At 35.4% G+C, this 23074-nt stretch overlaps 3 protein-coding genes across 3 annotated transcripts in view; all 3 read left to right on the plus strand.

Moving 5' to 3' along the window:
* The window catches only part of LOC128991917 (gastrula zinc finger protein XlCGF57.1-like), a 36425-nt gene extending 21892 nt beyond the window's left edge, over window positions 1–14533 (plus strand). The window contains exons 2-3 of the mRNA XM_054415201.1: window positions 6697–6843; window positions 12742–14533. Coding sequence (XP_054271176.1) covers window positions 13228–14406 — 1179 coding nt within the window. The 5' untranslated portion in view covers window positions 6697–6843; window positions 12742–13227 and the 3' untranslated portion in view covers window positions 14407–14533. The remainder of the gene's footprint in view (window positions 1–6696; window positions 6844–12741) is intronic.
* Window positions 6852–12806, plus strand: LOC128993004 (gastrula zinc finger protein XlCGF57.1-like). Its single transcript, XM_054416754.1, has 2 exons — window positions 6852–8332; window positions 12742–12806. Exons 1-2 carry the CDS (start codon window positions 7189–7191, stop codon window positions 12804–12806), a joined length of 1209 nt encoding a protein of 402 aa, XP_054272729.1. The 5' UTR covers window positions 6852–7188.
* The window catches only part of LOC128991916 (gastrula zinc finger protein XlCGF57.1-like), a 35265-nt gene continuing 20517 nt past the window's right edge, over window positions 8327–23074 (plus strand). Inside the window, exon 1 of the mRNA XM_054415200.1 lies at window positions 8327–8482. The gene's annotated coding sequence lies outside the window, so the exon portion shown is untranslated. The remainder of the gene's footprint in view (window positions 8483–23074) is intronic.

A 23074-nucleotide genomic window follows, 5' to 3' on the forward strand; every position in this document is an offset into this window, starting at 1 on the left:
AAACCATTTTGTAGAGCTTAAAAAAAGAAATAATTTAGTATATTGAAGCATTGTTTTATATTTATTTATTTGTATTATTTTATTTGTTGATCGCCGCAGCAAACCTGCCGTCTAAGCGAATTTCCATTTGGCTGAATTGATTTTCAATCGATCTATTTAGATAACATTAGGTTTAACGAGTACCTAGGTTTGCTGCTACAAGGAAACTAATAAAGTGTGTATTTTAAGTAAAATAATTATTGCTTAGTAGAAAATGAATATATTTGCCAAGTTTGATCAAAAGATATCCATAAACAAGCAAACTACAACATTTTACAATATTCTCCACAAGAATAACATGGGAATTTTAAATTTACAATTTTTTTAGTTTTCTCCGTAACCCATAACCGTACAAAAACACTTTGATATACTGAATTGTTTGTTTTTTTAAGCTCTTTAAGAAGGTTTAGAGAAAAATTGGGAAATTTTGTGTTTTGAGGGTCAAAAGTGAGAAAAACCAATTTTTATCCCATAAAACCTCACATAAAACCCTGTTCCCATGGTCCGATCATGCTGGATCGCGAATTCATTTAAGTTAATCCCCCGCCTTACACCTTCAAACCAAATTTTATCAAAATCGGATAAAAATTACTCAAGTTATCGTGTTCACGGACACATATAAATATTTTATCTATATATATAAAAGGCAAAGCCCTCACTGACTGACTGACTCACTCACTCACTCATCACTAATTCTCCCACTTCCCATTTTGCCTAGGAGGCTGAAATTTGGTACACTGATTCTTTAGGCATTAAATAGGAAAACTAAGTAGTTTTTATTCTGATCGGACACTCGGGCTCCGCCCCAGTGGCTCTGGAGTTTCCCATGTTAACCTTATGAGTACTCATATTTAAATGGAATTAATGAATCTTAACAGCTGTTTCAATTAAACAAGTTGGTTCTGTTCTATGATGTGCAATAGCATTAAAGTTACGAGGATTACAAACAGGGTGCAGCACTATTATTTTTTTTAATTTATGACAGCTAATTTGCAACCAAAAGGTGAGTGAGCGTAGCGAACGAACTTCAACCTGGAGGCGAGTTAGCGTAGCGAACGAGCTAACCTGAAGGCAAGTGAGCGCAGCGAACGAGCTCCAACCTAAAAGTGAGTGAGAGTAGCGAACGAACTTCAACCAGGACGTGATTGAACCATGCGAACGAGCTTATCTTGAAAATTAAGAAGTTAAACGGGGCAAAGCCCGCGGGTACAGCTAGTATATATATAAAAGGCAAAGCCCTCACTGACTGACTCACTCACTCACTCACTCATCACTAATTCTCCCACTTCCCATTTACCTAGGAGGCTGAAATTTGGTACACTGATTCTTTAGGCATTAAATAGGAAAACTAAGTTGTTTTTATTCTGATTGGACTCTCGGGTTCTGCCCCAGTGGCTCTGGAGTTTCCCATGTTAACCTTATGAGTACTCATATTTAAATGGAATTAATGAATCTTAACAGCTGTTTCAATTAAACAAGTTGGTTCTGTTCTATGATGTTCAATAGCATTAAAGTTACAAGGATTACCAACAGGGTGCAGCACTATTATTTTTTTTTTATAATTTATGACAACAGCGAATTTGCAACCAAAAGGTGAGTGAGCGTAGCGAACGAACTTCAACCTGGAGGCGAGTTAGCTTAGCGAACGAGCTAACCTGAAGGCAAGTGAGCGCAGCGAAAGAGCTCCAACCTAAAGGTGAGTGAGCATAGCGAACGAACTTCAACCAGGACGTGGTTGAGCCATGCGAACGAGCTCACTTATGAAGTGAAACGGGGCAAAGCCCACGGGTACAGCTAGTCTATATATAAATATATATATATATATAATAAACTAGGTGAAACCCATCAATATCGACGGTTACTTTCAAGGCTTACGCTAATTAATCCACCTGCGCTAAATTGAGTGAAATTATACATGTTTTGAGCATTTAGCATTGTTTAAAGATTAATAAGTGTAAAAACAATAATGATATTAATTGCATTAGTACCTAACCAAATATGGTTGATCATTCAATGAATAAAATATTTTCCATACTGTACGTCATCGGAGTTGTTAGTATGCTATCTGGTATCTCTTCTTTTGGAAGAACCATAAATAGTATTAAAATCGTATTGGCGGATCTTTTGTAGTTAAACACTTCCATGCAGTGTAATGCAGATTAATCTATGATTTTATTTTTTTTTTTAATCTGTTGGGAAGACACGTTTTAACTTCAAAGGGAGGTATATGCGTTACAGTGTAAGTTTGAATTTTCCTTTGTCACGCCGCGTCAGTTCATATCGTACTTCTGTGCCAATGAATAACACTCTAGCACAGTGTTGAGAAATTGGTTGTGGGGTTACTGTTAAAGCTGGAACTCCTTGACATGGAGGATGTCAGTTAGTTGTCTCAGCCTTATCAGTTTCATAAAGTTGTCTATAATCTCTCTACGGAATGTTAGGTGTAGTGGAATATACTTGAAGTGAAGTTGGCTTTTATTCTTGAACTGTTAGGGGCCTCCACATTTATATGGTCGTGCAGCTTTATTGGCAACAAATAATGCGAATAACATAGTAATGGGTCAATCCATATGAAATCAACCAATGACTGTTGCTGACTATTTTTTTTTATTTTTTTACCCAAGATTGTACTATGTTCAGAGAGTTGAAAACTGTTAGTCATTAATTTTTTTTATGTTCAGTTTTTTTTTGGCAGCCATTTTGTTTGGTCGCAACAGCCGATTTTGCGTTTTGCAAAGGTTTGCGTTTAAGTCTGTATCTCATTCATTTTCAAAGATATTCAGTTATAACAAGAACCATCTTAAAGAGCATTAAATTTACTATATTTTAAGCTTAATTAATACAGTACTTACATCTACTTAATAGTGAATTTAAAAAAAATTATAAACGTTAACGTTTTGGGAAGATAAATTCTCATTTTTGAAGTTAAAAATTTTAAAGAAGAAATTAAAACTCACCTTTAAATATTTTTTCAGATGTAGTCCTTATATAGCAGTACTTCTCCAAACAGTTTTAGCTTTGAATGTCTCATCCTTTTTTTTATATGATTTTTCAAAAATTGCAATTTGTCGAAGGCAATGGAAGGCTATTCCATTCATTTCATGGTCTTTTGCGGTTTCTTCTTTGATTGTCTTTGAAGTTATTTCACAGTTGGATACCTGAAATAGTGATTGAGAATAAAGCTGGTTCACTTCTTCCCCGATTTGTTGATCTGTTGAACTACTGCATGTTTTGACTGGAGATCTTGATAAACAATCTACATTTTGATTGCTACTTCCCTTCTTGAATCGAACAATGTAATCAAATCCGGAGAGGAATGAAGCATATCGCAGTAGGTGAGCTGACGTCATCTGTGGTAGAGCTTTATTTTGGTGAAAAATCCTTGTCAATGGTTCGTTGTCTGTAACTAAAATGAACTTCTTGCCAAGTAGGTAGTTGTAGAAATGGTTCACACCAAAGATTATCGCCAATGCCTCTCAATCAAGTTGACTATAGTTCATTTCACTCGGATTCAAAGAACGAGACGCGTATGCTATCGGACGTTCTACTCCTTCGATTTCATGACTTAGTACAGCTGCGACACCTGTAGGACTAGCATCAGTTGTCAGGATGAGGTTTAGGTTAGAGTCGAATGGAATTATCACTCTGTCACTGCAGAGTTCCGATTTGAGTTTTAGAAATGCAGATTCACAAGTAGCTGTCCACATCCATGGTTCTGATTTCTTCAGTAGACATCTGAGTGGAAATGTCATTGTAGAAAAATCTGGTACAAATCTTGAGTAGTATGTAACCAAACCCAAAAATCTTTTGAGTTCCTCGACATTGTGTGGACGTGGCATATCTTGAATCGCTTGAACTTTGGATGGAGACTTGCTGATTTTGTTATGTTGAACAACATGACCAAGGTATTCCACTTTTTCAGTCATAAAAGTGCATTTATTTCTGTTTACATGCAAGTTGTAGTCGGACAGTCGTTGAAGACATGCTTGTAGGTTTTGAAGGCACTCATCGAATGTGTTTCCATGAACAATGATCGTCAAAATAGGCTTCTGTTTTCTTTAGTCCCATGAGGATTTGAGATATGATCCGATTGAATTCGGCTGGAGCAGTTTTTATTCCAAAACTGAGTCTGTGGATCCTGTATGTACCTCTGTGTGTTGAAATAGTTTCAATTTTGCTACTGTCTTCATCAACTTGCAGGTGTAAATAAGCTTTAAATAAATCAAGTTTACAAAAGTACTTAGAGTTTCTCAGGCTGTTGAGCACGTCATCGATGCGACATATTGGATGATTTGATTGTACTAATCTGCTGTTAACCCCACACTTGTAGTCAACGCATAGGCGGATTCCGCCGTTAGGTTTGGGTATTACAACAAGAGGTGATCCCATCCTCGTCGCCAAAAATTGTTGTGACCGTACTATTGAATACACGCACATTGTAAATTATATCTCTTTATTTTAACAACATATATGTTTGTAGTGTAATGTTTTTCAAAAAGTAACAATAAGAAGTGTTTTCTATTTAATATTTACCAACAGCTGACTATTTAGAATAGAGTAATAGAACAAGATTGTGACATAACGTATAAATGTTTTGTGGAGTGTATATTTATTTACTTATTTATATATTTGCCAACGGATTTACAACAATTTTATAGTTTGATTAGGCCTAAAAACAATTATCATAAAATTTGATGACACTATCAAAACTTTCAAATAATTATTTATTTGTAATTTGCTTTGGTTAAAGCGTAGCAAATCCCCTAATTCAATTCTGTATTTGGGCCGGTCAAAGTCAAAGTGGTGTAAGTCAATTTTTGGCAAAAATGAGTCAAGTCCATATTTTGATTCCTTGTTCACTGATTCATCTTTTGGCACAATGAGCTAAGTCATAGTTCATTTCTAGCGTCACTAGGAGGCAGCACTTTACTGTTCCACATTGTGTTGGTATGAAACTGTTTCAAAGCAAAGTGATCCAAGTCTGACTTACTCCACTATGCCTTACAACATTATGTCTCTTTTTTGGTATAAACACATGACTTATGTGAAGTAAGCAAAGTGGCCCAAGTCTGACTTACACCACTGTGTTTGGAACTAGTTACTTACAGCTGGTCTGGTCACACAACTTCCAAAAACAAACCAAAAACAAATTCCATGTAACTTCTATGACACGTGAGGAGTTTAAATCAGCAAAAGCTATGTAATGCAGTGACCCAGAGAACTAAAAATGAGGATAAAGGCAAATTTAGTTGGTTAAAAACTCAATGGATAAGGTTTTTAAGGGAAGAACCTTTCAAACTGTTCTATAAGGAAGCAATACAAGAAGATGTACCTTTTAACAGTGTTTCTCTTGTCTGGTCAAATCATAAAAAGAAAAAGCCTTATTTCTCTGAACAGGTATCTGGTCTAATTGGCCTTGCCTCTATGAAACACCTCTACCAGTGACAAAGGGAAAAAACAAAACATGACAGAGCTGTTGCCCTACATACCACCAATTTATCATGCTTATTACCAGTGTTTGATTACCAGTGATAGTGTCGAGGACATTGGTCCTCTAGAACAAGTGAACGACGAAGAGGACGATGGTATATAACATATCGAAAATAATTGAGGACATTTCTATGAAGCACTTTGAGGACAATTTTAAATTTTAGTAACAAATTGTGTTAATAAAAAAATCTTTGTAACAATATTGACTTTTATTGCTCATTAAACTCAATTACTATGATCCATTTTATTTTTTTAGCAAAATGGTGTAAGTCATATTTTTTCATCTATTTTTTTAAAATTCATAAGCACAAAGATTTAAAAGTAAAAGTGAACTAAGTCACCCTTTCAGGTAAAGTGGTGTAAGTCTGACTTAGACCATTGTTGTGAACATATACTTTAATGAGAATGAATATCAAAATGCACAAATTATTTAAGGCAAAGTGGTGTAAGTTTTTTTAAACACTAATAAATTTTAAATAAACAATTATTTTTGTACATTCTTAATTTAGGGAGGTAATAACATATGGTCTGTACCATGTGTCAAAAAATTTCCTCCAAAATCCAAACTACTTTGACGTACGACAATTTTGTAAATAAAACCGTTTATCTCAAAACTATGATTTTTGACTTACACCACTTTGACTTTGACCGGCCCATTTGTGTGTGTATGTCTGTTGGTAACCCATTAATGTCCTTATTCCTCAGTGTTTTGTGGAAAAGTTAAGAGTACCTTTGTTAATGAAAATTTCAACACGAATAAAGTGTGCAGTAGTGAGGTTGAAGTTGTATTTTAACTTTTAACCCGTGTGAAAAGTAACTTTCAATTACAGGCCTACCTTAGGGCTATGCCTCATAGATCTATAAAGCAATTCTTTTTATCATTAGATATAAAATATGGACTAACACGATCGGGGGACATTTAATTGTGAAGCATTCGTTTTGGCTTTGAATTTGTCAGATATTGTATTTGCGATGGTTTATATATATTCCTAAACAGTAATAGTTTTGCCAGCATATCTGGAAAAATGCACATTAAATATGCTAACCAACTCCACTTCTAAATATAAGGTTTCATCTTACTACAAGATTCCCGTACGTAGAACGGGCAAACAGCTAATCCTTAATAAATTTATAAAAATATGTTTAACAAAGTATAATCTTTTTCAGAACTTACAATAGATTATCCAGACGAGACGTAAGAAAGAAGAGCCTCAGTGTACTGCAAGAAAACAAATTAAGATAATCTCGGACAATGCTTTGAAAACAACTGATAAAAAGGAGAAATGATGCCTACACTGCGAACAACTGATGAAAGTATGTGATTCACTCTTTAAATCTAGACTTTAAAGTAAATATCAATTATATCTTAAGGCGTGATCACAATAAAAATCTGATTATTTTGTTTATGAATTATACATAGTATGATGGAACGTAAAAGGCAAGAGAAACCAAATTATAAAACCCCAAGTATGTTGCAAAATATGTAATACATATACAAGATCTGAGCAAGACTTGATTTTAAGTTTTATGAGGTTGAAATCCACTTGATTGTAAAATTTAACCATTCCTACAAACAAAGGATATATTTAAATAGACAACAAAGGCCAACTGATTAGTTGCTTGCTTGTCTGATAAGTTTTACAAAGACAGAAATTCCAAATGTTAAAGCATACTAAAGAGCTTCCTTGTAAGTGTCCAATATGTGGAAAACATTGTTCAAGAAAAGCAGTAATGAAGAATCACATATTGTTACACACGGGTGAGCGTCCCTTCAAATGTTTATTATGTGAGAAAACCTTTGTCACTCAAGGTAATGTAAAGATTCATTTGTTGGAACATTCTAGGAAGTATTCCTTTTACAATTGCACCACCTGTGGAAAATCCTTATCAAATAAATACACCCTAAGGACACATGCATTGATTCATACAGGAGAAAGGCCATATAAGTGCAACACATGTGGAAAATCCTTTGCACAAAAAGGGACTTTGAAACTACATGCATTGATACATACAGGAGAGAGGCCATATAAGTGTACCACATGTGGAAAATCCTTTGCACAAAAAGGGTATTTGAAACTACATGCATTGAGTCATACAGGAGAAAGACCTCATAAGTGCACTACCGGTACATGTGGAAAATTCTTTGCACACAAAGGGGATTTAAAACGACATGCATTGATTCATACAGAAGAGAAACCATATAAGTGCAACATGTGTGGAAAATCCTTTATACACAAAGGAATTTTGAATCGACATGCACTTTTTCATGCAGGAACCAAACCATATAAGTGTAACACGTGTGGAAAATTTTTTGCACTCAAAGAACAATTAAATCGACATGCATTGATTCATACAGGAGAGAGACATCAGTGCAACATGTGTGGAAAATCCTTTGCACAAAAAGGACATTTGAAACGACATGCATTGATTCATACAGGGGAGAAACCATATAATTGCACCAAATGTGGAAAATCCTTTGCACGCAAAGGATATTTGAAAGAACATGCACTTCTTCATACAGGAGAGAAATTATACAAGTGCACCACGTGTGGAAAATCATTTGCCACCAAAGGAAATTTGGCAAAACATGCATTGAATCATACAGGAGAGAGGCCATATAAGTGTACCACGTGTGGAAAATCCTTTGCACACAAAGGGGATTTGAAACGACATGCATTGATTCATACAGAAGAGAAACCATATAAGTGCACCAAATGTGGAAAATCCTTTGCACGCAAAGGATATTTAAAAGAACATGCACTTCTTCATACAGGAGAGAAATTATATAAGTGCACCACGTGTGGTAAATCATTTGCACACAAAGGAAATTTGAATCGACATGCTTTGATTCATACAGAAGAGAGATCACACAATTGCAATACATGTGGAAAGTCTTGTCAATCCAAAAGTAATTTGAAGGCACATTCAAGGGTTCATACAGATTAGACACTGTGTAAGTATTCAACATTGGATACACTAATGGGATTTTAAAAATTGACAGTTAGGTTTGGTTATGTTAGTTTAGATTAGCTTATCTTAATTTAATATAGAATGGATACAGTTATAACTGTCTTTCTGCAGTATGTCTTAAAAATATATTTTTTACCAAGCACCATTGATGAACAACTCTCTTCTGTGATTACTGGTAAAAGCTAAAAGCTGATTCCCGCAATCTACTATCATACAACTTCCAACAATCTGTAGAACTGTAGTTACAGGCAAAACCCAGCAATGTAGGCATAATTAAAAAAATGTAGTTATTTGTTTCTGATACATGAGTTTATGCACTAAGGTACATATTCAATTTTCGGCATTGTGAGGTTATGCACGAAGACATTATCCGAGGTTTTTAATCTAGAAATTCAACATGGGCCTGATATAGGATTAAATCTATCCACCTATATATTAATAGGCAAGCATTTTTCTTTAAAAATCTTTTTTCTCAGCTTGTGTGCATCTCAGGGGAAATCAACGCATACTGTTAGAAAGATATTTTCCTGTAGATGTGTAGAATCCCTTTATAAATTAAAATATATGCACGAAGACATTATCCAAGGTTTTTAATCTACAAATTCAACATGGGCCTGATATAGGGTTAAATCTATCTACCTATATATTAATAGGCAAGCATTTTTCTTTAAAAATCTTTTTTCTCAGCTTGTGTGCATCTCAGGGGAAATCAACGCATACTGTTAGAAAGATATTTTCCTGTAGATGTGTAGAATCCCTTTATAAATTAAAATAGGCTCAAAAATAAGCACAAGAAATTGTGATTATTAAATTAAAAATCTAATTTATCTAATTGTGCACCAGATAAATAGAAATTCGCTTATTCTGCTGGTTCGCTGCGACAGGGGTTTTTATAGAATTACTTCTAATTAATTCTACTTTCTGCTGATAAAAAAAGGATTCAAAAAGTAAATCAGCAAACATTTTTACAAACGTAAATCAGCTGCAACATTGATAAAGCATTTAAAGTAATAGGGAACCCCATTACAAACCAAACAGCCTAAATTTTAGAACAAACTATAATGGTAATTCCAATAATTAGTTTATTCATAAGAATAGCATGGAAATTCGGAAGCCAATGGGGTGGATTACTAGAAAAGTTTCAAAATAAAAATAGACGTATGTTAATCCATAGTATTTTGGCCCTATTCCCACAAAATTTCACCTCAATTTCAAAAAATCCAGTATTTTTAACATGATTGTTGCTATTTACACTGTGAATCCTATACTCTTATATGAGCAATGTTTGCTTGTTCAACGACTCAAAAACGGCTTTTTGCGATTTCTTTCAAATGTTGTAAATAATTAATTTCTTGCCTAAAAACTGTTTTAATGCAATTAAAACTGCCAACAAAAATCTAATTATGTAAAAAAATGAAATTGAAAGTCAAAACTATATAATATTTGCCTTATGGGTTGCTAAGTAACCATACTTTAATACTTTTCAATGAAATGGCGACCATACATGTTGGTTAAACAAAAAAAGCAGGAAAAATTAAACAAAATAAATTCCAATACATTTAGAATATGAATCATAAAAAAATATGCTAGCACCACCCATTGCCACTGGGCTACAAAATCTGAGCGCTTTTTTAACATGTTATTTTATTCCCTGATGTCTCAGAATAGGTCAGTACAACGTATTTTTTGTGTGATAAACAGTTTATTGCTTTTGTTGGTGTTATTTTCAATAAATAATTTGAATGACTCCAGAGGTTTAACTCTGCTAAAGGCAGCAAACATGTTTGTGAATACATATTGGTTTACTAAGGTAGCTTTGGTCTTTTGATTAATGATGATAATAAGGCTTCCCTGATTGAATTATTGGAAATTGTCTTCGTCAAATATGAATAGGCAATTTAAGTTGTGTTGCGATAAGCTTAGTTCTTGGTCAAAACCACTAAATTAGCATCCCGACCCAGTCAGTGGCGGTTCCAAGGGGGGGGGGGGGCTACAGGGGCTAAAGCCCCCTCTTGGACCCTGAAAAAAAATTAATTTAATCGTGCATTCTGTCCTTAAAACACGCAATGTCATACAGACATCAATGTAGTTTTTATTAAACTTAATAAGCGATGGCAGTAGGATTATTAATTTCCTCATAGATAAACTTTGTGGACAATATAGCACAACGAATAAAACAAAATTACGCTATGGAAAGTTGTACGCATGATCATATTTTTACAGCAGTCAGCTGTTGACATGCTAGGGCCAAGGCGGGAGCATTTAGCGTGCGAGCAAGGACTGGGAAACAGATGATTTCCTGATGTCCCATAGTTAGTTGCCAAATTGTCTGCTAGCCACTAACGTTACACAGGCATCAATCAGCAATCAGCGGTAGCACCAGTAGCCAGTAGCCTATTACCATTGACTAAGCTAGTGTTAAAGTTTATATAGTCAATTTTTTTTTTTTTTTTCTTAGGTAGAGGAGGGAAAATGCTTTAACGCACACAGGTAGCCAGCCTGTAGTGTGAGACTCCTGAAAATTATCAGACTACTCACTAAAAAACCCCCTCTACTCTGTTGGACACAGACCTGGAATTGTTTGTCACATTACTTCAAGTCAGGCCAACATGTGACCTAAGCCCTCAGGGCTCGCACCGTTTCTGGCATTTAGATTCTTAATGACCTACACCGCATCCCGGTCAAGGTCGATCTTCTTGGCACGGAGAATACCCTGGATATAATGTGACACACAGGTCCAATTGTCCTCACCCTCCGTTATAATCGGTATGACCGTGTCCACCGACAGCAGTCCTACTAACTGTTGAGCCTCCAGGCGGGGCCTTTCCCAGCGCTGGCAGTGGAAAAATGTATGTTCCACGTCATCGAGAATGCCTGGGCAGTATATGCAGTCGGGTGACACGGCTTTGCCCATCCTGAACAGGTACGACCGGAAAAAGCCGTGTCCCGTCAGAAATTGGGTGAGGTAGAAGTCCACCTCTCCGTGCCGCCGATCCACCCAAGGTTGGACTTGCTGTATCAGTCGCCTGGTCCAGAGTCCCCGTGTCTCCTGTTCCCAGCCCTCCTGCCACAGCTGGTAGGTGCGGGTGCGTTCCTCTGTTCGTGCCTCGTCCTCCCCACAGGGCCGGTAAATTGCCTTTCTCTCCGTCGCCAAAAGTTTGACGGGGATGACTCCAGCAATCACCAGGACGGCGGGCTCGGACACTGTTCGGTAGGCAGATGCTACCCTCAGTGCTGCCTGACGCTGCACTCGGGCGAGCCGCATCCTGTATGCCTCCTTATTTAGTGCGTCTGCCCACACCTCCGCACCGTACAAGAGTACGGACTGGACCGAAGACATTAACAGCCTTCTACGACTGGACCGAGGCCCTCCGACATTGGCCATCAACAGGCTAAGAGAAGAAACCACCCTAGCGGCCTTGTCCGCTGTACGGAAGATCTGATCCCGCCAGCTAAGCTTGCTGTCTACCATGACCCCAAGATACTGGGCAGAACGAACAGTTTGATCCTCGACGGCTCCCACCCTCTACGGCACGATGGTGTCAATCCGTTTTTTGTCAAAATCACAATCTCGGTTTTGCTCAGAGCAAGCGAGAGACCGTGGTCTGCCATCCATGCGTTTATGGTACGCATAACTCGGTTTAGCTTTAGCTGAGCCAGTTTATATAGTCAATGCTATTACTTAATTCGATACTATACCATTGTGACACATCTATGAAATGGAGAAAAACGTAAGGTTAAAAAACGTGTCTACCTTCTTGCTTTTCGTGACATAACAGGTGCAATGAAAGGTTTTAGAACAATTGGGCACAGTTCTAGACGTTAGAAATGGCTTTATAAAGTCACCAAATGGCTTTTAGGAGATATGACTTTATTAATCTACAGTAGGCCTATGTTTTGAAATCCATAAAATTTGTCATAGTTTGATTTTTTTTAATGTCTACTTGCACTTGACAAAGACAAATAACGGGTGAAAAATGGGAGGTTTTTGTACAGATATAGACATTAATAATGGCTTTAGAAAGTTTGTAAACAACTCTTAGGGGGATATGGCTGTAGCCTACAATATGTTTTGAGATTTATGAATGCAATCGTCATAGTTAGTTTAAAAAATGTCTACTTATTCATGACAAATAAATGGGACATGACACTCGGAGGGTTAATAATAAGATAAAAATGGGTTGATTATGTATCCTTAATAAATCGATAAAAATATGTTTAACAAAGTATAATCTTTTTCAGAACTTACAATAGACTATCCAGACGTAAAGAAGAAGAGCTCAGTGTACTGCAAGACAACAAATTGAGATAATCTCGGATATCATATTTGAAAACAACTCTTAAAAAGGAGAAATGTTGCTATTACACTGTGAACAACTGACGAAAGTATGTGATTTACTCTTTATCTAGACTTTAAAGTAAATATCAATTATATCTAAAGGCGTGAACACAATGAAAATCTGATATTTTGTTTATGAATTATACATGGTATGATGGAACGTAAAAGGCAAGAGAAACCAAATTATAAAACCCCAAGTATGTTGCAAAATATGTAATTCATATACAAGATCTGAGCAAGACTTGATTTGAAGTTTTATGAGGTTGAAATCCACTTGACTGTGAAATATAACTATTCCTACAAACAAAGGATATATTTAAATAGACAACAAGGGCCAACTGATTAGTTGCTTGTTTATCTAATAAGTTTTACAAAGACGGAAATTCCAAATGTTAAATCACACTAAAGAGCTTCCTTTTAAGTGTCCAATATGTGGAAAAAACTGTTCAAGGAAGGCAACAATGAAGAATCACATATTGTTGCACACGGGTGAGCGTCCCTTTAAATGTTTATTATGTGAGAAAACCTTTGTCACTCAAGGTAATGTAAAGATTCATTTGTTAGAACATTCTAGGAAGTATTCTTTTTACAATTGCACCATCTGTGGAAAATCCTTATCAAATAAATACACCCTAAGGACACATGCATTGATTCATACAGGAGAAAGACCATATAAGTGCAACAAGTGTGGCAAATCCTTTGCACAAAAAGGGACTTTAAAACTACATGCATTGAAACATACAGGAGAGAGCACAAATAAGTGCACAACTTGTGGAAAATTCTTTGCACACAAAGGGACTTTGAAAAAACATGCATTGATACATAAAGGAGGGAAGCCATATAAGTGCACCACATGTGGAAAGTCCTTTGCACACAAAGGACATTTGAAACAACATGCATTGATACATACAGGAGAGAAGCCATATAAGTGCACCACATGTGGAAAATTCTTTGCACAAAAAGGATATTTGAAACAACATGCATTGATACATACAGGAGAGAAGCCATATAAGTGCACCACATGTGGAAAGTCCTTTGCACACAAAGGACATTTGAAACAACATGCTTTGATACATACAGGAGAGAAGCCATATAAGTGCACCACATGTGGAAAATTTTTTGCACACAAAGGGACTATGAAAAAACATGCATTGATTCATACAGGAGAGAGACCATATAAGTGCACCACATGTGGGAAATTCTTTGCACAAAAAGGATATTTGAAAAAACATGCATTGATTCATACAGGAGAGAGACCATATTATAAGTGCACCGCATGTGGAAAATTCTTTAAACAAAAAGGAAATTTAAAAGAACATTCATTGGTTCATACAGGAGAGAGGAAATATAGGTGCACCACATGCGGAAAATTCTTTGCAAACAAAGGGACTTTGAAAAAACATGCATTGATACATACAGGAGAGAGACCATATAAGTGCACCACATGTGGAAAATCCTTTAAACAAAAAGGACATTTGAAAAAACATGCATTGATTCATACAGGAGGGAGACCATATAAGTGCACCACATATGGAAAATCCTTTAAACAAAAAAAAAAGAAAATTTAAAAGTACATGCATTGGTTCGTACAGGAGAGAGGCAATATAAGTGCACCACATGTGGAAAATTCTTTGCACAAAAAGGATATTTGAAAAAACATGCATTGATTCATACAGGAGAGAGACCATATTATAAGTGCACCGCATGTGGAAAATTTTTTAAACAAAAAGGAAATTTAAAAGAACATTCATTGGTTCATACAGGGGAGAGGCAATATAAGTGCACCACATGTGGAAAATTCTTTGCAAACAAAGGGACATTGAAAAAACATGCATTGATTCATACAGGAGAGAGACCATATAAGTGCACCACATATGGAAAATCCTTTAAACAAAAAGAAAATTTAAAAGTACATCCACTGGTTCGTACAGGAGAGAGGCAATATAAGTGCACCACATGTGGAAAATTCTTTGCACACAAAGGGACTTTGAAAAAACATGCATTGATACATACAGGAGGGAAATCATATAAGTGCACCATGTGTGGAAAATCATTTGCACAAAAAGGACATTTGAATCGACATGCTTTGATTCATACTGAAGAGAGATCACACAATTGCAATACATGTGGAAAGTCTTGTCAATCCAAAAGTAATTTGAAGGCACATTCAAGAGTTCATACAGAATAAACACTGTGTAAGTATACAACATAGGATACACTAATGGGATTTTAAAAATTGAGAGTTAGGTTTGGTTAGGTTAGTTTAGATTAACTTATCTTAACTTAAAATAGAATGGATACAGACAGTTATAACTGTATTTCTGCAGTATGTCTTAAAAACATTTTTTTTACCAAGCACCATTGATGAACAACTCTCTTCAATGATTTCGATTCATTGATAAAATAGTGGAAGAATATTAGGAAAATCGACCTAACAAATTCGGACTAAGTGGAAACTTTAAACAGTTGTTTAGTAAGCCTAAATAAATAAAATATCTAAAGTCCCCATAAATCCCGGCTGTGCTTCAGCCGCCATCTTGGAAAATGGCGGCCAATTTTCACTTTTTTGGAAATATTTCACAAACTATTGGTATTAGAGAATTTTTATAAATACAAAAGTTAAAGAACGTCTAAAAATACATCTTTATTATATTACAAGGTTTGCTCTATCTCTAACGGTTATTGAGATAAATAATAAAATTTAGTATTAAATTTAAAATTCCCATGTTATTCTTAAATGGAGGAAAATAAAATTGTTGCTGTTTGCTTATTTATGGATATATTTTTATCAAACTTTGGCAAATTTATTTATATTATACTAAGCTATTAATATTTAACATAAATATACACTTTAGTACCCTCCCTATTGCAGTAAACCTAGTACTCGTTAAATTTAAAGTGATTTAAATAGGGAATATAATTTACATGTTATGATATATTTTTAGTAAAAACCCAGTCAGGCAAATGGATATTCATTTTTTAATCATGTTAACAATCATTTTTTCTTATAAGTATTATGATTTAAAGCCCACTTACTATCTTGTTACTACTATGTAACTACTCAAAACTTACATGGTACCTTATTACTCCCGGTATAATTTTTTTGTCGGTAAATATTAGGTAATTGAACCTTAAAATCTGGACTAAATTGAAATTTTGCACAGTTAAGCACAGTAAGCCTAGTTGATGAAAATGGCAAAAGTCCCCAAAAATTCCGGCTGTGCCTCAGCCGCATTTAGTCCGGATTTTAAGGTTGAATTTTCTAATATTCGACGACAAAATAATGATACTGGGAGTAATAAGTAGGCCTACCATGTAAGTAGTTACATAGTAGTGAAGAGATAGTGAGTGGGCTTTAAACTTTAATACTAATGAGGCAAAACTATTGTTAATATGTCAAAAAATAAATTTCTATTTGCCTGACTGGATCACTACTAAGTTACTTCCTAAAAATGTGAGATAGATTTCCTATTTAAATACGGTAGCTTTAAATTTAACGAGTACTAGGTTTGCTGCTATGGGGAGAGTAATAAAGCGTGTATTTATGTTAAATATCATTAGCTTAGTATGAAATAAATAAATTTGCCAAGTTTAATCAAAATATATCGATAAATAAGCAAACTGCAACAATTTTTTTCCTCCATAAGAATAACATGGGAATTTTAAATTTAATACTAACTTTTATTATTTATCTCAATAACCGTTAGAGATAGAGCAAACCTTGAAATATAAAAAAGATGTATTTTTAGACGTTCTTTAACTTTTGTATTTACTAAAATTCTCTAATACCAATAGTTTGTGAAATATTGTAAAAAAAGTGAAAATTGGTTGCCATTTTCCAAGATGGCGGCTGAAGCACAACCGGGATTTATGGGGACTTTTGATATTTTATTTATTTAGGCTTACTTAACAACTGTGCAAAGTTTTCACTTAGTCCGAATTTGTTAGGTCGAATGGCTTTTTATTCCCTAAAATTCTAGGACTAAAAGCTGAAAGCTGACTCCCGCAATCTACTATCATACGACTTCCAACAATCTGTAGAACTGTAGTTACAGGCAAAACCCAGCAATGTAGGTATAATTAATAAAATGTAGTTATTGGTTTCTGATACATGAGATTTTGCACTAAGGCACGTACAGGTAGACTCTCTCTTATCCGGACACCTTTTAACTGGACATCAGTTTAACCGGACTACACTCGGCGGAAATGACATTTCTTTAACCTAAAAAATTTGATCAGCACATTGATTTAACCGGACTAGATCGGCAGGAAGTAGGCGGTACTGAAACAACTGTTCTCGTGGGAAAGATTTGAGACCAGTGATCACGTGTCTAAATAAAATAGTCTCCTATATTTAAGTCGAATACCACAGAAAACGGTCCGTTTTAACAAGTTTTTGGGGACGTCGGTTTACCTGGAAAAATTGTTATCCGGCCTGGCCTCGGTCCCGAGGAGTCCGTATAAGAGGGAGTCTACTGTATTCGCTTTTAGGCATTGTGATACTATGTACGATGACATCATCCCATGTTTTTAATCCAGAAACTCAACATGGGCCTGATATAGGATTAAATACTAAATAAATCTTTAAATTTTAAGGGAGTATCTAAGTGGACATCTAGGCAGGTAAATAGAAATTCGCTTATCCTGCAGGTTCGCTGCAGCAGGGGTTTTTATAGAATTACTACTAATTAATTCTACTTTCTGCTGATAGAAACAGAATTCAAAAAGTAAATATAAGCAATCATTTTTACAAACGCCAATCAGCTGCAACATTGATAAAGCATTTAAAGTAACTAGTGCCCCTGTTGCTCAAATTCGAGCAATTGCAAAGTATTACAGGCATTATATTTCAAAACGAATAACATTCATGATTTCCGATGACTTGAAAGAGTCAACTCAAAGATAATGTAATCAATCACTCCACTCCAGTTATCAAAACTGAAAACAAAAGCTCTTGTGTGTATCATTTGTTTACTAAGAACAGCTGTAATTAATACAAATTATTCGTCTGTTTAAGTAAACAAAATCTTTCCATCATAATAAATACATTGGGATTTTTAATGGCCTGTGGGGCAAAGCCCAAGGACTTTTATTACAGATATTGGTAAGATTTTACAGAAAAAAAAACTTAATTTTAACACATCGTTTGTAAAAATCCGTCCATTATCAACGGAAGAATAGTGTAATGCGCCTTCACGTATTATATATAAGGATAAGGGAACCCCATTACAAATCAAACAGCCTAAATTTTTGAACCAACTATAATTATTGTAATTCCAATAATTAGTTTATTCATAAGGATAGCATGAAAATTCGGAAGCCAGAGGGGTGTATTCCTAGAATAGTTTAAAAATAATAACGTAGCAATGCTGCATTTCCGAAAAGCAAATACTGTAAATTGGCTGTTAGGTTAACATGCACATTTTTATCAACGTATCTCATAAAGGATGATGTGATCTAGTTTAAAGGGAACATGACCTTCCTTTGTTATTTTCAAAAATCTTACTCCAGAGCAAGTGGGCCAAGTTCCGTAGTAGGCCACTGCAAATCATCTGTCAAGATACCATTTTCATTTCAATTTTGATTCATACAGGGGAGAAACCATATAATTGCACCAAATGTGGAAAATCCTTTGCACGCAAAGGATATTTGAAAGAACATGCACTTCTTCATACAGGAGATAAATTATACAAGTGCACCACGTGTGGAAAATCATTTGCCACCAAAGGAAATTTGGCAAAACATGCATTGAATCATACAGGAGAGAGGCCATATAAGTGTACCACGTGTAGAAAATCCTTTGCACACAAAGGGGATTTGAAACGACATGCATTGATTCATACAGAAGAGAAACCATATAAGTGCACCAAATGTGGAAAATCCTTTGCACGCAAAGGATATTTAAAAGAACATGCATATCTTCATACAGGAGAGAAATTATATAAGTGCACCACGTGTGGAAAATCATTTGCACACAAAGGAAATTTGGCAAAACATGCATTGAATCATACAGGAGAGAGGCCATATAAGTGTACCACGTGTAGAAAATCCTTTGCACACAAAGGGGATTTGAAACGACATGCATTGATTCATACAGAAGAGAAACCATATAAGTGCACCAAATGTGGAAAATCCTTTGCACGCAAAGGATATTTAAAAGAACATGCATATCTTCATACAGGAGAGAAATTATACAAGTGCACCACGTGTGGAAAATCATTTGCCACCAAAGGAAATTTGGCAAAACATGCATTGAATCATACAGGAGAGAGGCCATATAAGTGTACCACGTGTAGAAAATCCTTTGCACACAAAGGGGATTTGAAACGACATGCATTGATTCATACAGAAGAGAAACCATATAAGTGCACCAAATGTGGAAAATCCTTTGCACACAAAGGGGATTTGAAACGACATGCATTGATTCATACAGAAGAGAAACCATATAAGTGCACCAAATGTGGAAAATCCTTTGCACGCAAAGGATATTTAAAAGAACATGCATATCTTCATACAGGAGAGAAATTATATAAGTGCACCACGTGTGGAAAATCATTTGCACACAAAGGACATTTGAATCGACATGCTTTGATTCATACAGAAGAGAGATCACACAATTGCAACACATGTGGAAAGTCTTGTCAATCCAAAAGTAATTTGACGGCACATTCTTTGGCGATTTCTTTCAAATGTTGTAAATAATTAATTTCTTGCCTAAAAACTTGTTCAATGCAGTTAAAACTTCCAACAAAAATCTAATTATGTAAAAAATTAAATTAAAAGTCAAAACTATATAACATTGGCCTTATGGGTTGCTAAGTAACCATACTTAAATACTTTTCAATGAAATGGCGACCATACATGTTGGTTAAACAAAAAAAGCAGGAAAAATTAAACAAAATAAATTCCAATACATTTAGAATATGAATCGTAAAAAAATATGCTAGCACCACCCATTGCCAATGGGCTACAAAATCTGAGCGCTATTTTAACATGTTATTTTATGCCCTGATGTGTCAGAATAGGTCAGTACAACATATTTTTTGTGTTAAAAACAGTTTGTTGCTTTTGTTGGTGTTATTTTCAATAAATAATCATAAATAAATCATAAATCATAAATCATTTATTTGGCCAGATTTACATGAATGCATTGGCTAAGTCAATATACATAAAAAAAAAATACAAATTGTCTTATAAACTATAAAATAACTACTAAAACAAACAATATTTACATGTAATCAATTCATGAACCAAGCATACCATATGCCCATGACTACCCATCAGCAATAAAATCACGGACACGGTAGTAACACTTGGACACCAGTAATTTTCGAAGTGATTTTTTAAAAACAACAGGGTTTGACTCAATTTTTAGATGTGTTGGCAGTGCATTGAAAAGCAGTATACCGTTATAATAAAGATGTTTTTTGAAAAAGGTGGTTGAATGTTTTGGTATCTGAAGATTAAGACTGTTTCGCAAAGAATATGGACATGATCTGGAACTTGAAAAAATGGAAATGTTCTTTTTCAGAAAAGAGAGTGTTTCAAGGATGTATATGCATGGAAAAGTTAAAATATTTGAAGACTGGAAAAAATCTTTGCATGAAGTTCGTGAGCTGATTTTAAAGATGGTTCGAATTGCTCTCTTTTGAAGTCGAAATAGAAATCTGGTCCTTCCATTCTCACATCCCCATGCCGGCACTGCGTATACTAAATGAGGGAAAATGACCCCATAATAGGCGGTCATAAGGACGTTCTGATCAGAAAAAATTGACAATTGTTTTAAAAGAAAGATGCCGGAACCAACCCTCGTACACACACTGTCGATATGGTCATAAAAACGAAGGTGTTTGTCTAATATTAAACCAAGGAACTTGACGCCTTCTGTGGACTCAATTTCCACGTTGTCTAAAAGGATAGTTGTGTGTGGATTGCCTTGGATTGAAAAACGGAGCAATTCAGTTTTGTTGGGGTTGAGATTTAAGAAATTGGAGTCAAACCACTGCTTTACGTTATTTGCCTCAATAAAAGATTTTAATTCTAATTCCTCGGAAGTTGAGCCAGACAGAGCTAAAGACGTGTCATCCGCAAAAAGACAGATCTCTCCAGCCTCAACACTTGAAGGCAGTTCATTGATATAGATCAGAAACAGCACAGGTCCGAGGACAGATCCCTGGGGAACCCCACAAGTGACGGTGTCCCGAGAGGAGACAAAGGGTCGAGCACACCCAGAACTGTCAACACCTCTGACCTCAATGAATTGCTCCCTCTTTCTAAGGTATGAGGAGAACCACTCCTGTGCCAGCCCCCTAACACCAATAGATTCTAGTTTATTGATGAGCATATCGTGATTTACAGTATCAAATGCCTTGCTCAGGTCAAAGAAAAACCCTAAAGCATTTTCTCCTGAGTCAAGAGCCCGTACTACTTTTGTTATAAGTGTAAACATTGCATTGGTGGTTGATTTCCCTTTTACGAATCCAAATTGCTTCTTAAACATAATATTATTTCTTTCTAAAAATTGTACTAATCTTTTTATTACTACTTTTTCAAATATTTTCGAAATGGTCGAAACTAGAGTGATAGGTCTGTAGTTATCACAAGTGGTTGGTATGCCTTTTTTATACAGTGGTTTAACAACGGAGGTCTTTAATAGGTCAGGGAAGGTTCCTGCTTCAAAAGAACTGTTGACCACGTTGGCTAGGGGCTTTGCTATTATATGTCCAATTTCTTTAATTATATTTGGAGAAATTTCGTCCGCCCCGGAAGACTTCTTATTTTTCATCTCATGAATTATTCTTAAGATCTCAATTTCATCTGTTTTGTAGAGGAAAAACGAGTCTCTTACTGAGCTTATAGTGTTTAAGCTGTGGACTCCTTTGGACTTGTTTCCAACGTTCAAGAAAAATGTATTAAACATCTCAGCAACAGCGGTGGAATCGCTTACCACTTGACCAATGTCATTGATAATCTTAATCGGTTTCATTTCATTGTCCTTACATTTTTTATTTTTATTTATTGTTTGCCATATTGCTTTAGATTTGTTGTCGGAGCCGTTGATTTCTTTTAGTATCTGGGCTGATTTTATCTGTCTAATTTGGCATCTATATTTTTGTTTCATGTGAAAGTAGTATTGTCTCATATAATGTGTTGAGTTAAGATCCTTAGTTTTTATATAAAGTTCGCGAACAGTTCTTCCTAACTCAATTGTATCAGGTCCAAGAACTATTTTCCTCCTATCTTTTGCTATTTTGTTTTTCAAGACTCTCTTGGGAAACGCGGTGTTAAAAAAGTGAATTAACGTTGTCTCGAAAGCTGAATATTTATCATTTACATCATCTAGGGAGTATACTGATTCCCAATTTTCTTCCTTTAACAATATCTCAAAATATTCTTTAGCTGAGTGTGTAAACTTTCTACAAAATATTGATCTGGGCGCTGACGATGTTTTTGTGTTTGGAAGTATTAATGTAGCAAGTTGGGCGTGGTGATCTGAGAGGGCTGACACTATCACGGAACATCTGAAATTCTCATCCTCACTGTTCGTAAACACGTGATCAATAAGAGTTCTGGAGCTTTTGAATTCTCTAGTAAAGGATTTAACTCTGTTGGTCAGTCCAAAGGAGTCCATTGTAGTGATATATTGAGAGGCTGTAAACGATTTAGTGGCCAAATCTATATTAAAATCTCCTACGATTATGGTTTTGTTTTTGTAATTATTGTATTTATCGAGGCATTCTGCTAAGCAGTCAAGAAAGATTTGATGGTTATTTGTAGGTGGTCTATAGCCTGCAACGAGAACAACTGTTTCTCCTCCACAATCGATTAGTGCTCCGGCTAATTCACACTCGCCCTCGTGGCAATACAAATCCAAATCAATTGTTTGACAACAAAGGCCATTTTTGGCGAGTATACAGACTCCACCTCTCTCAAGATCTTTTCTGCAGAATGAAGAAACGTTGTTAAACCCTGAAACGTTTTAACGTTGTTAAATCTGAATGAATCTGAATAATCTTTGGTCTTTTGGTTAATGATGATAATAAGGCTTCTCTGATTGAATTATTGGAAATTGTCTTTGTCAAATATGAATAGGCAAATTAAGTTGTGAATTATTGGAAATTGTCTTTGTCAAATATGAATAGGCAAATTAAGTTCTGTTGCGATAAGCTTAGTTCTTGGTCTAAACCACTAAATTAGCACCCCGACCCAGTTATTATTTCTAAAATGATGCTGCTT

The sequence above is a fragment of the Macrosteles quadrilineatus genome, unplaced genomic scaffold (assembly GCF_028750875.1).
Source record: "Macrosteles quadrilineatus isolate MER2022 unplaced genomic scaffold, UCM_ALF_1.0 Scaffold_4__1_contigs__length_99947679, whole genome shotgun sequence".
NCBI lineage: Eukaryota > Metazoa > Arthropoda > Insecta > Hemiptera > Cicadellidae > Macrosteles > Macrosteles quadrilineatus.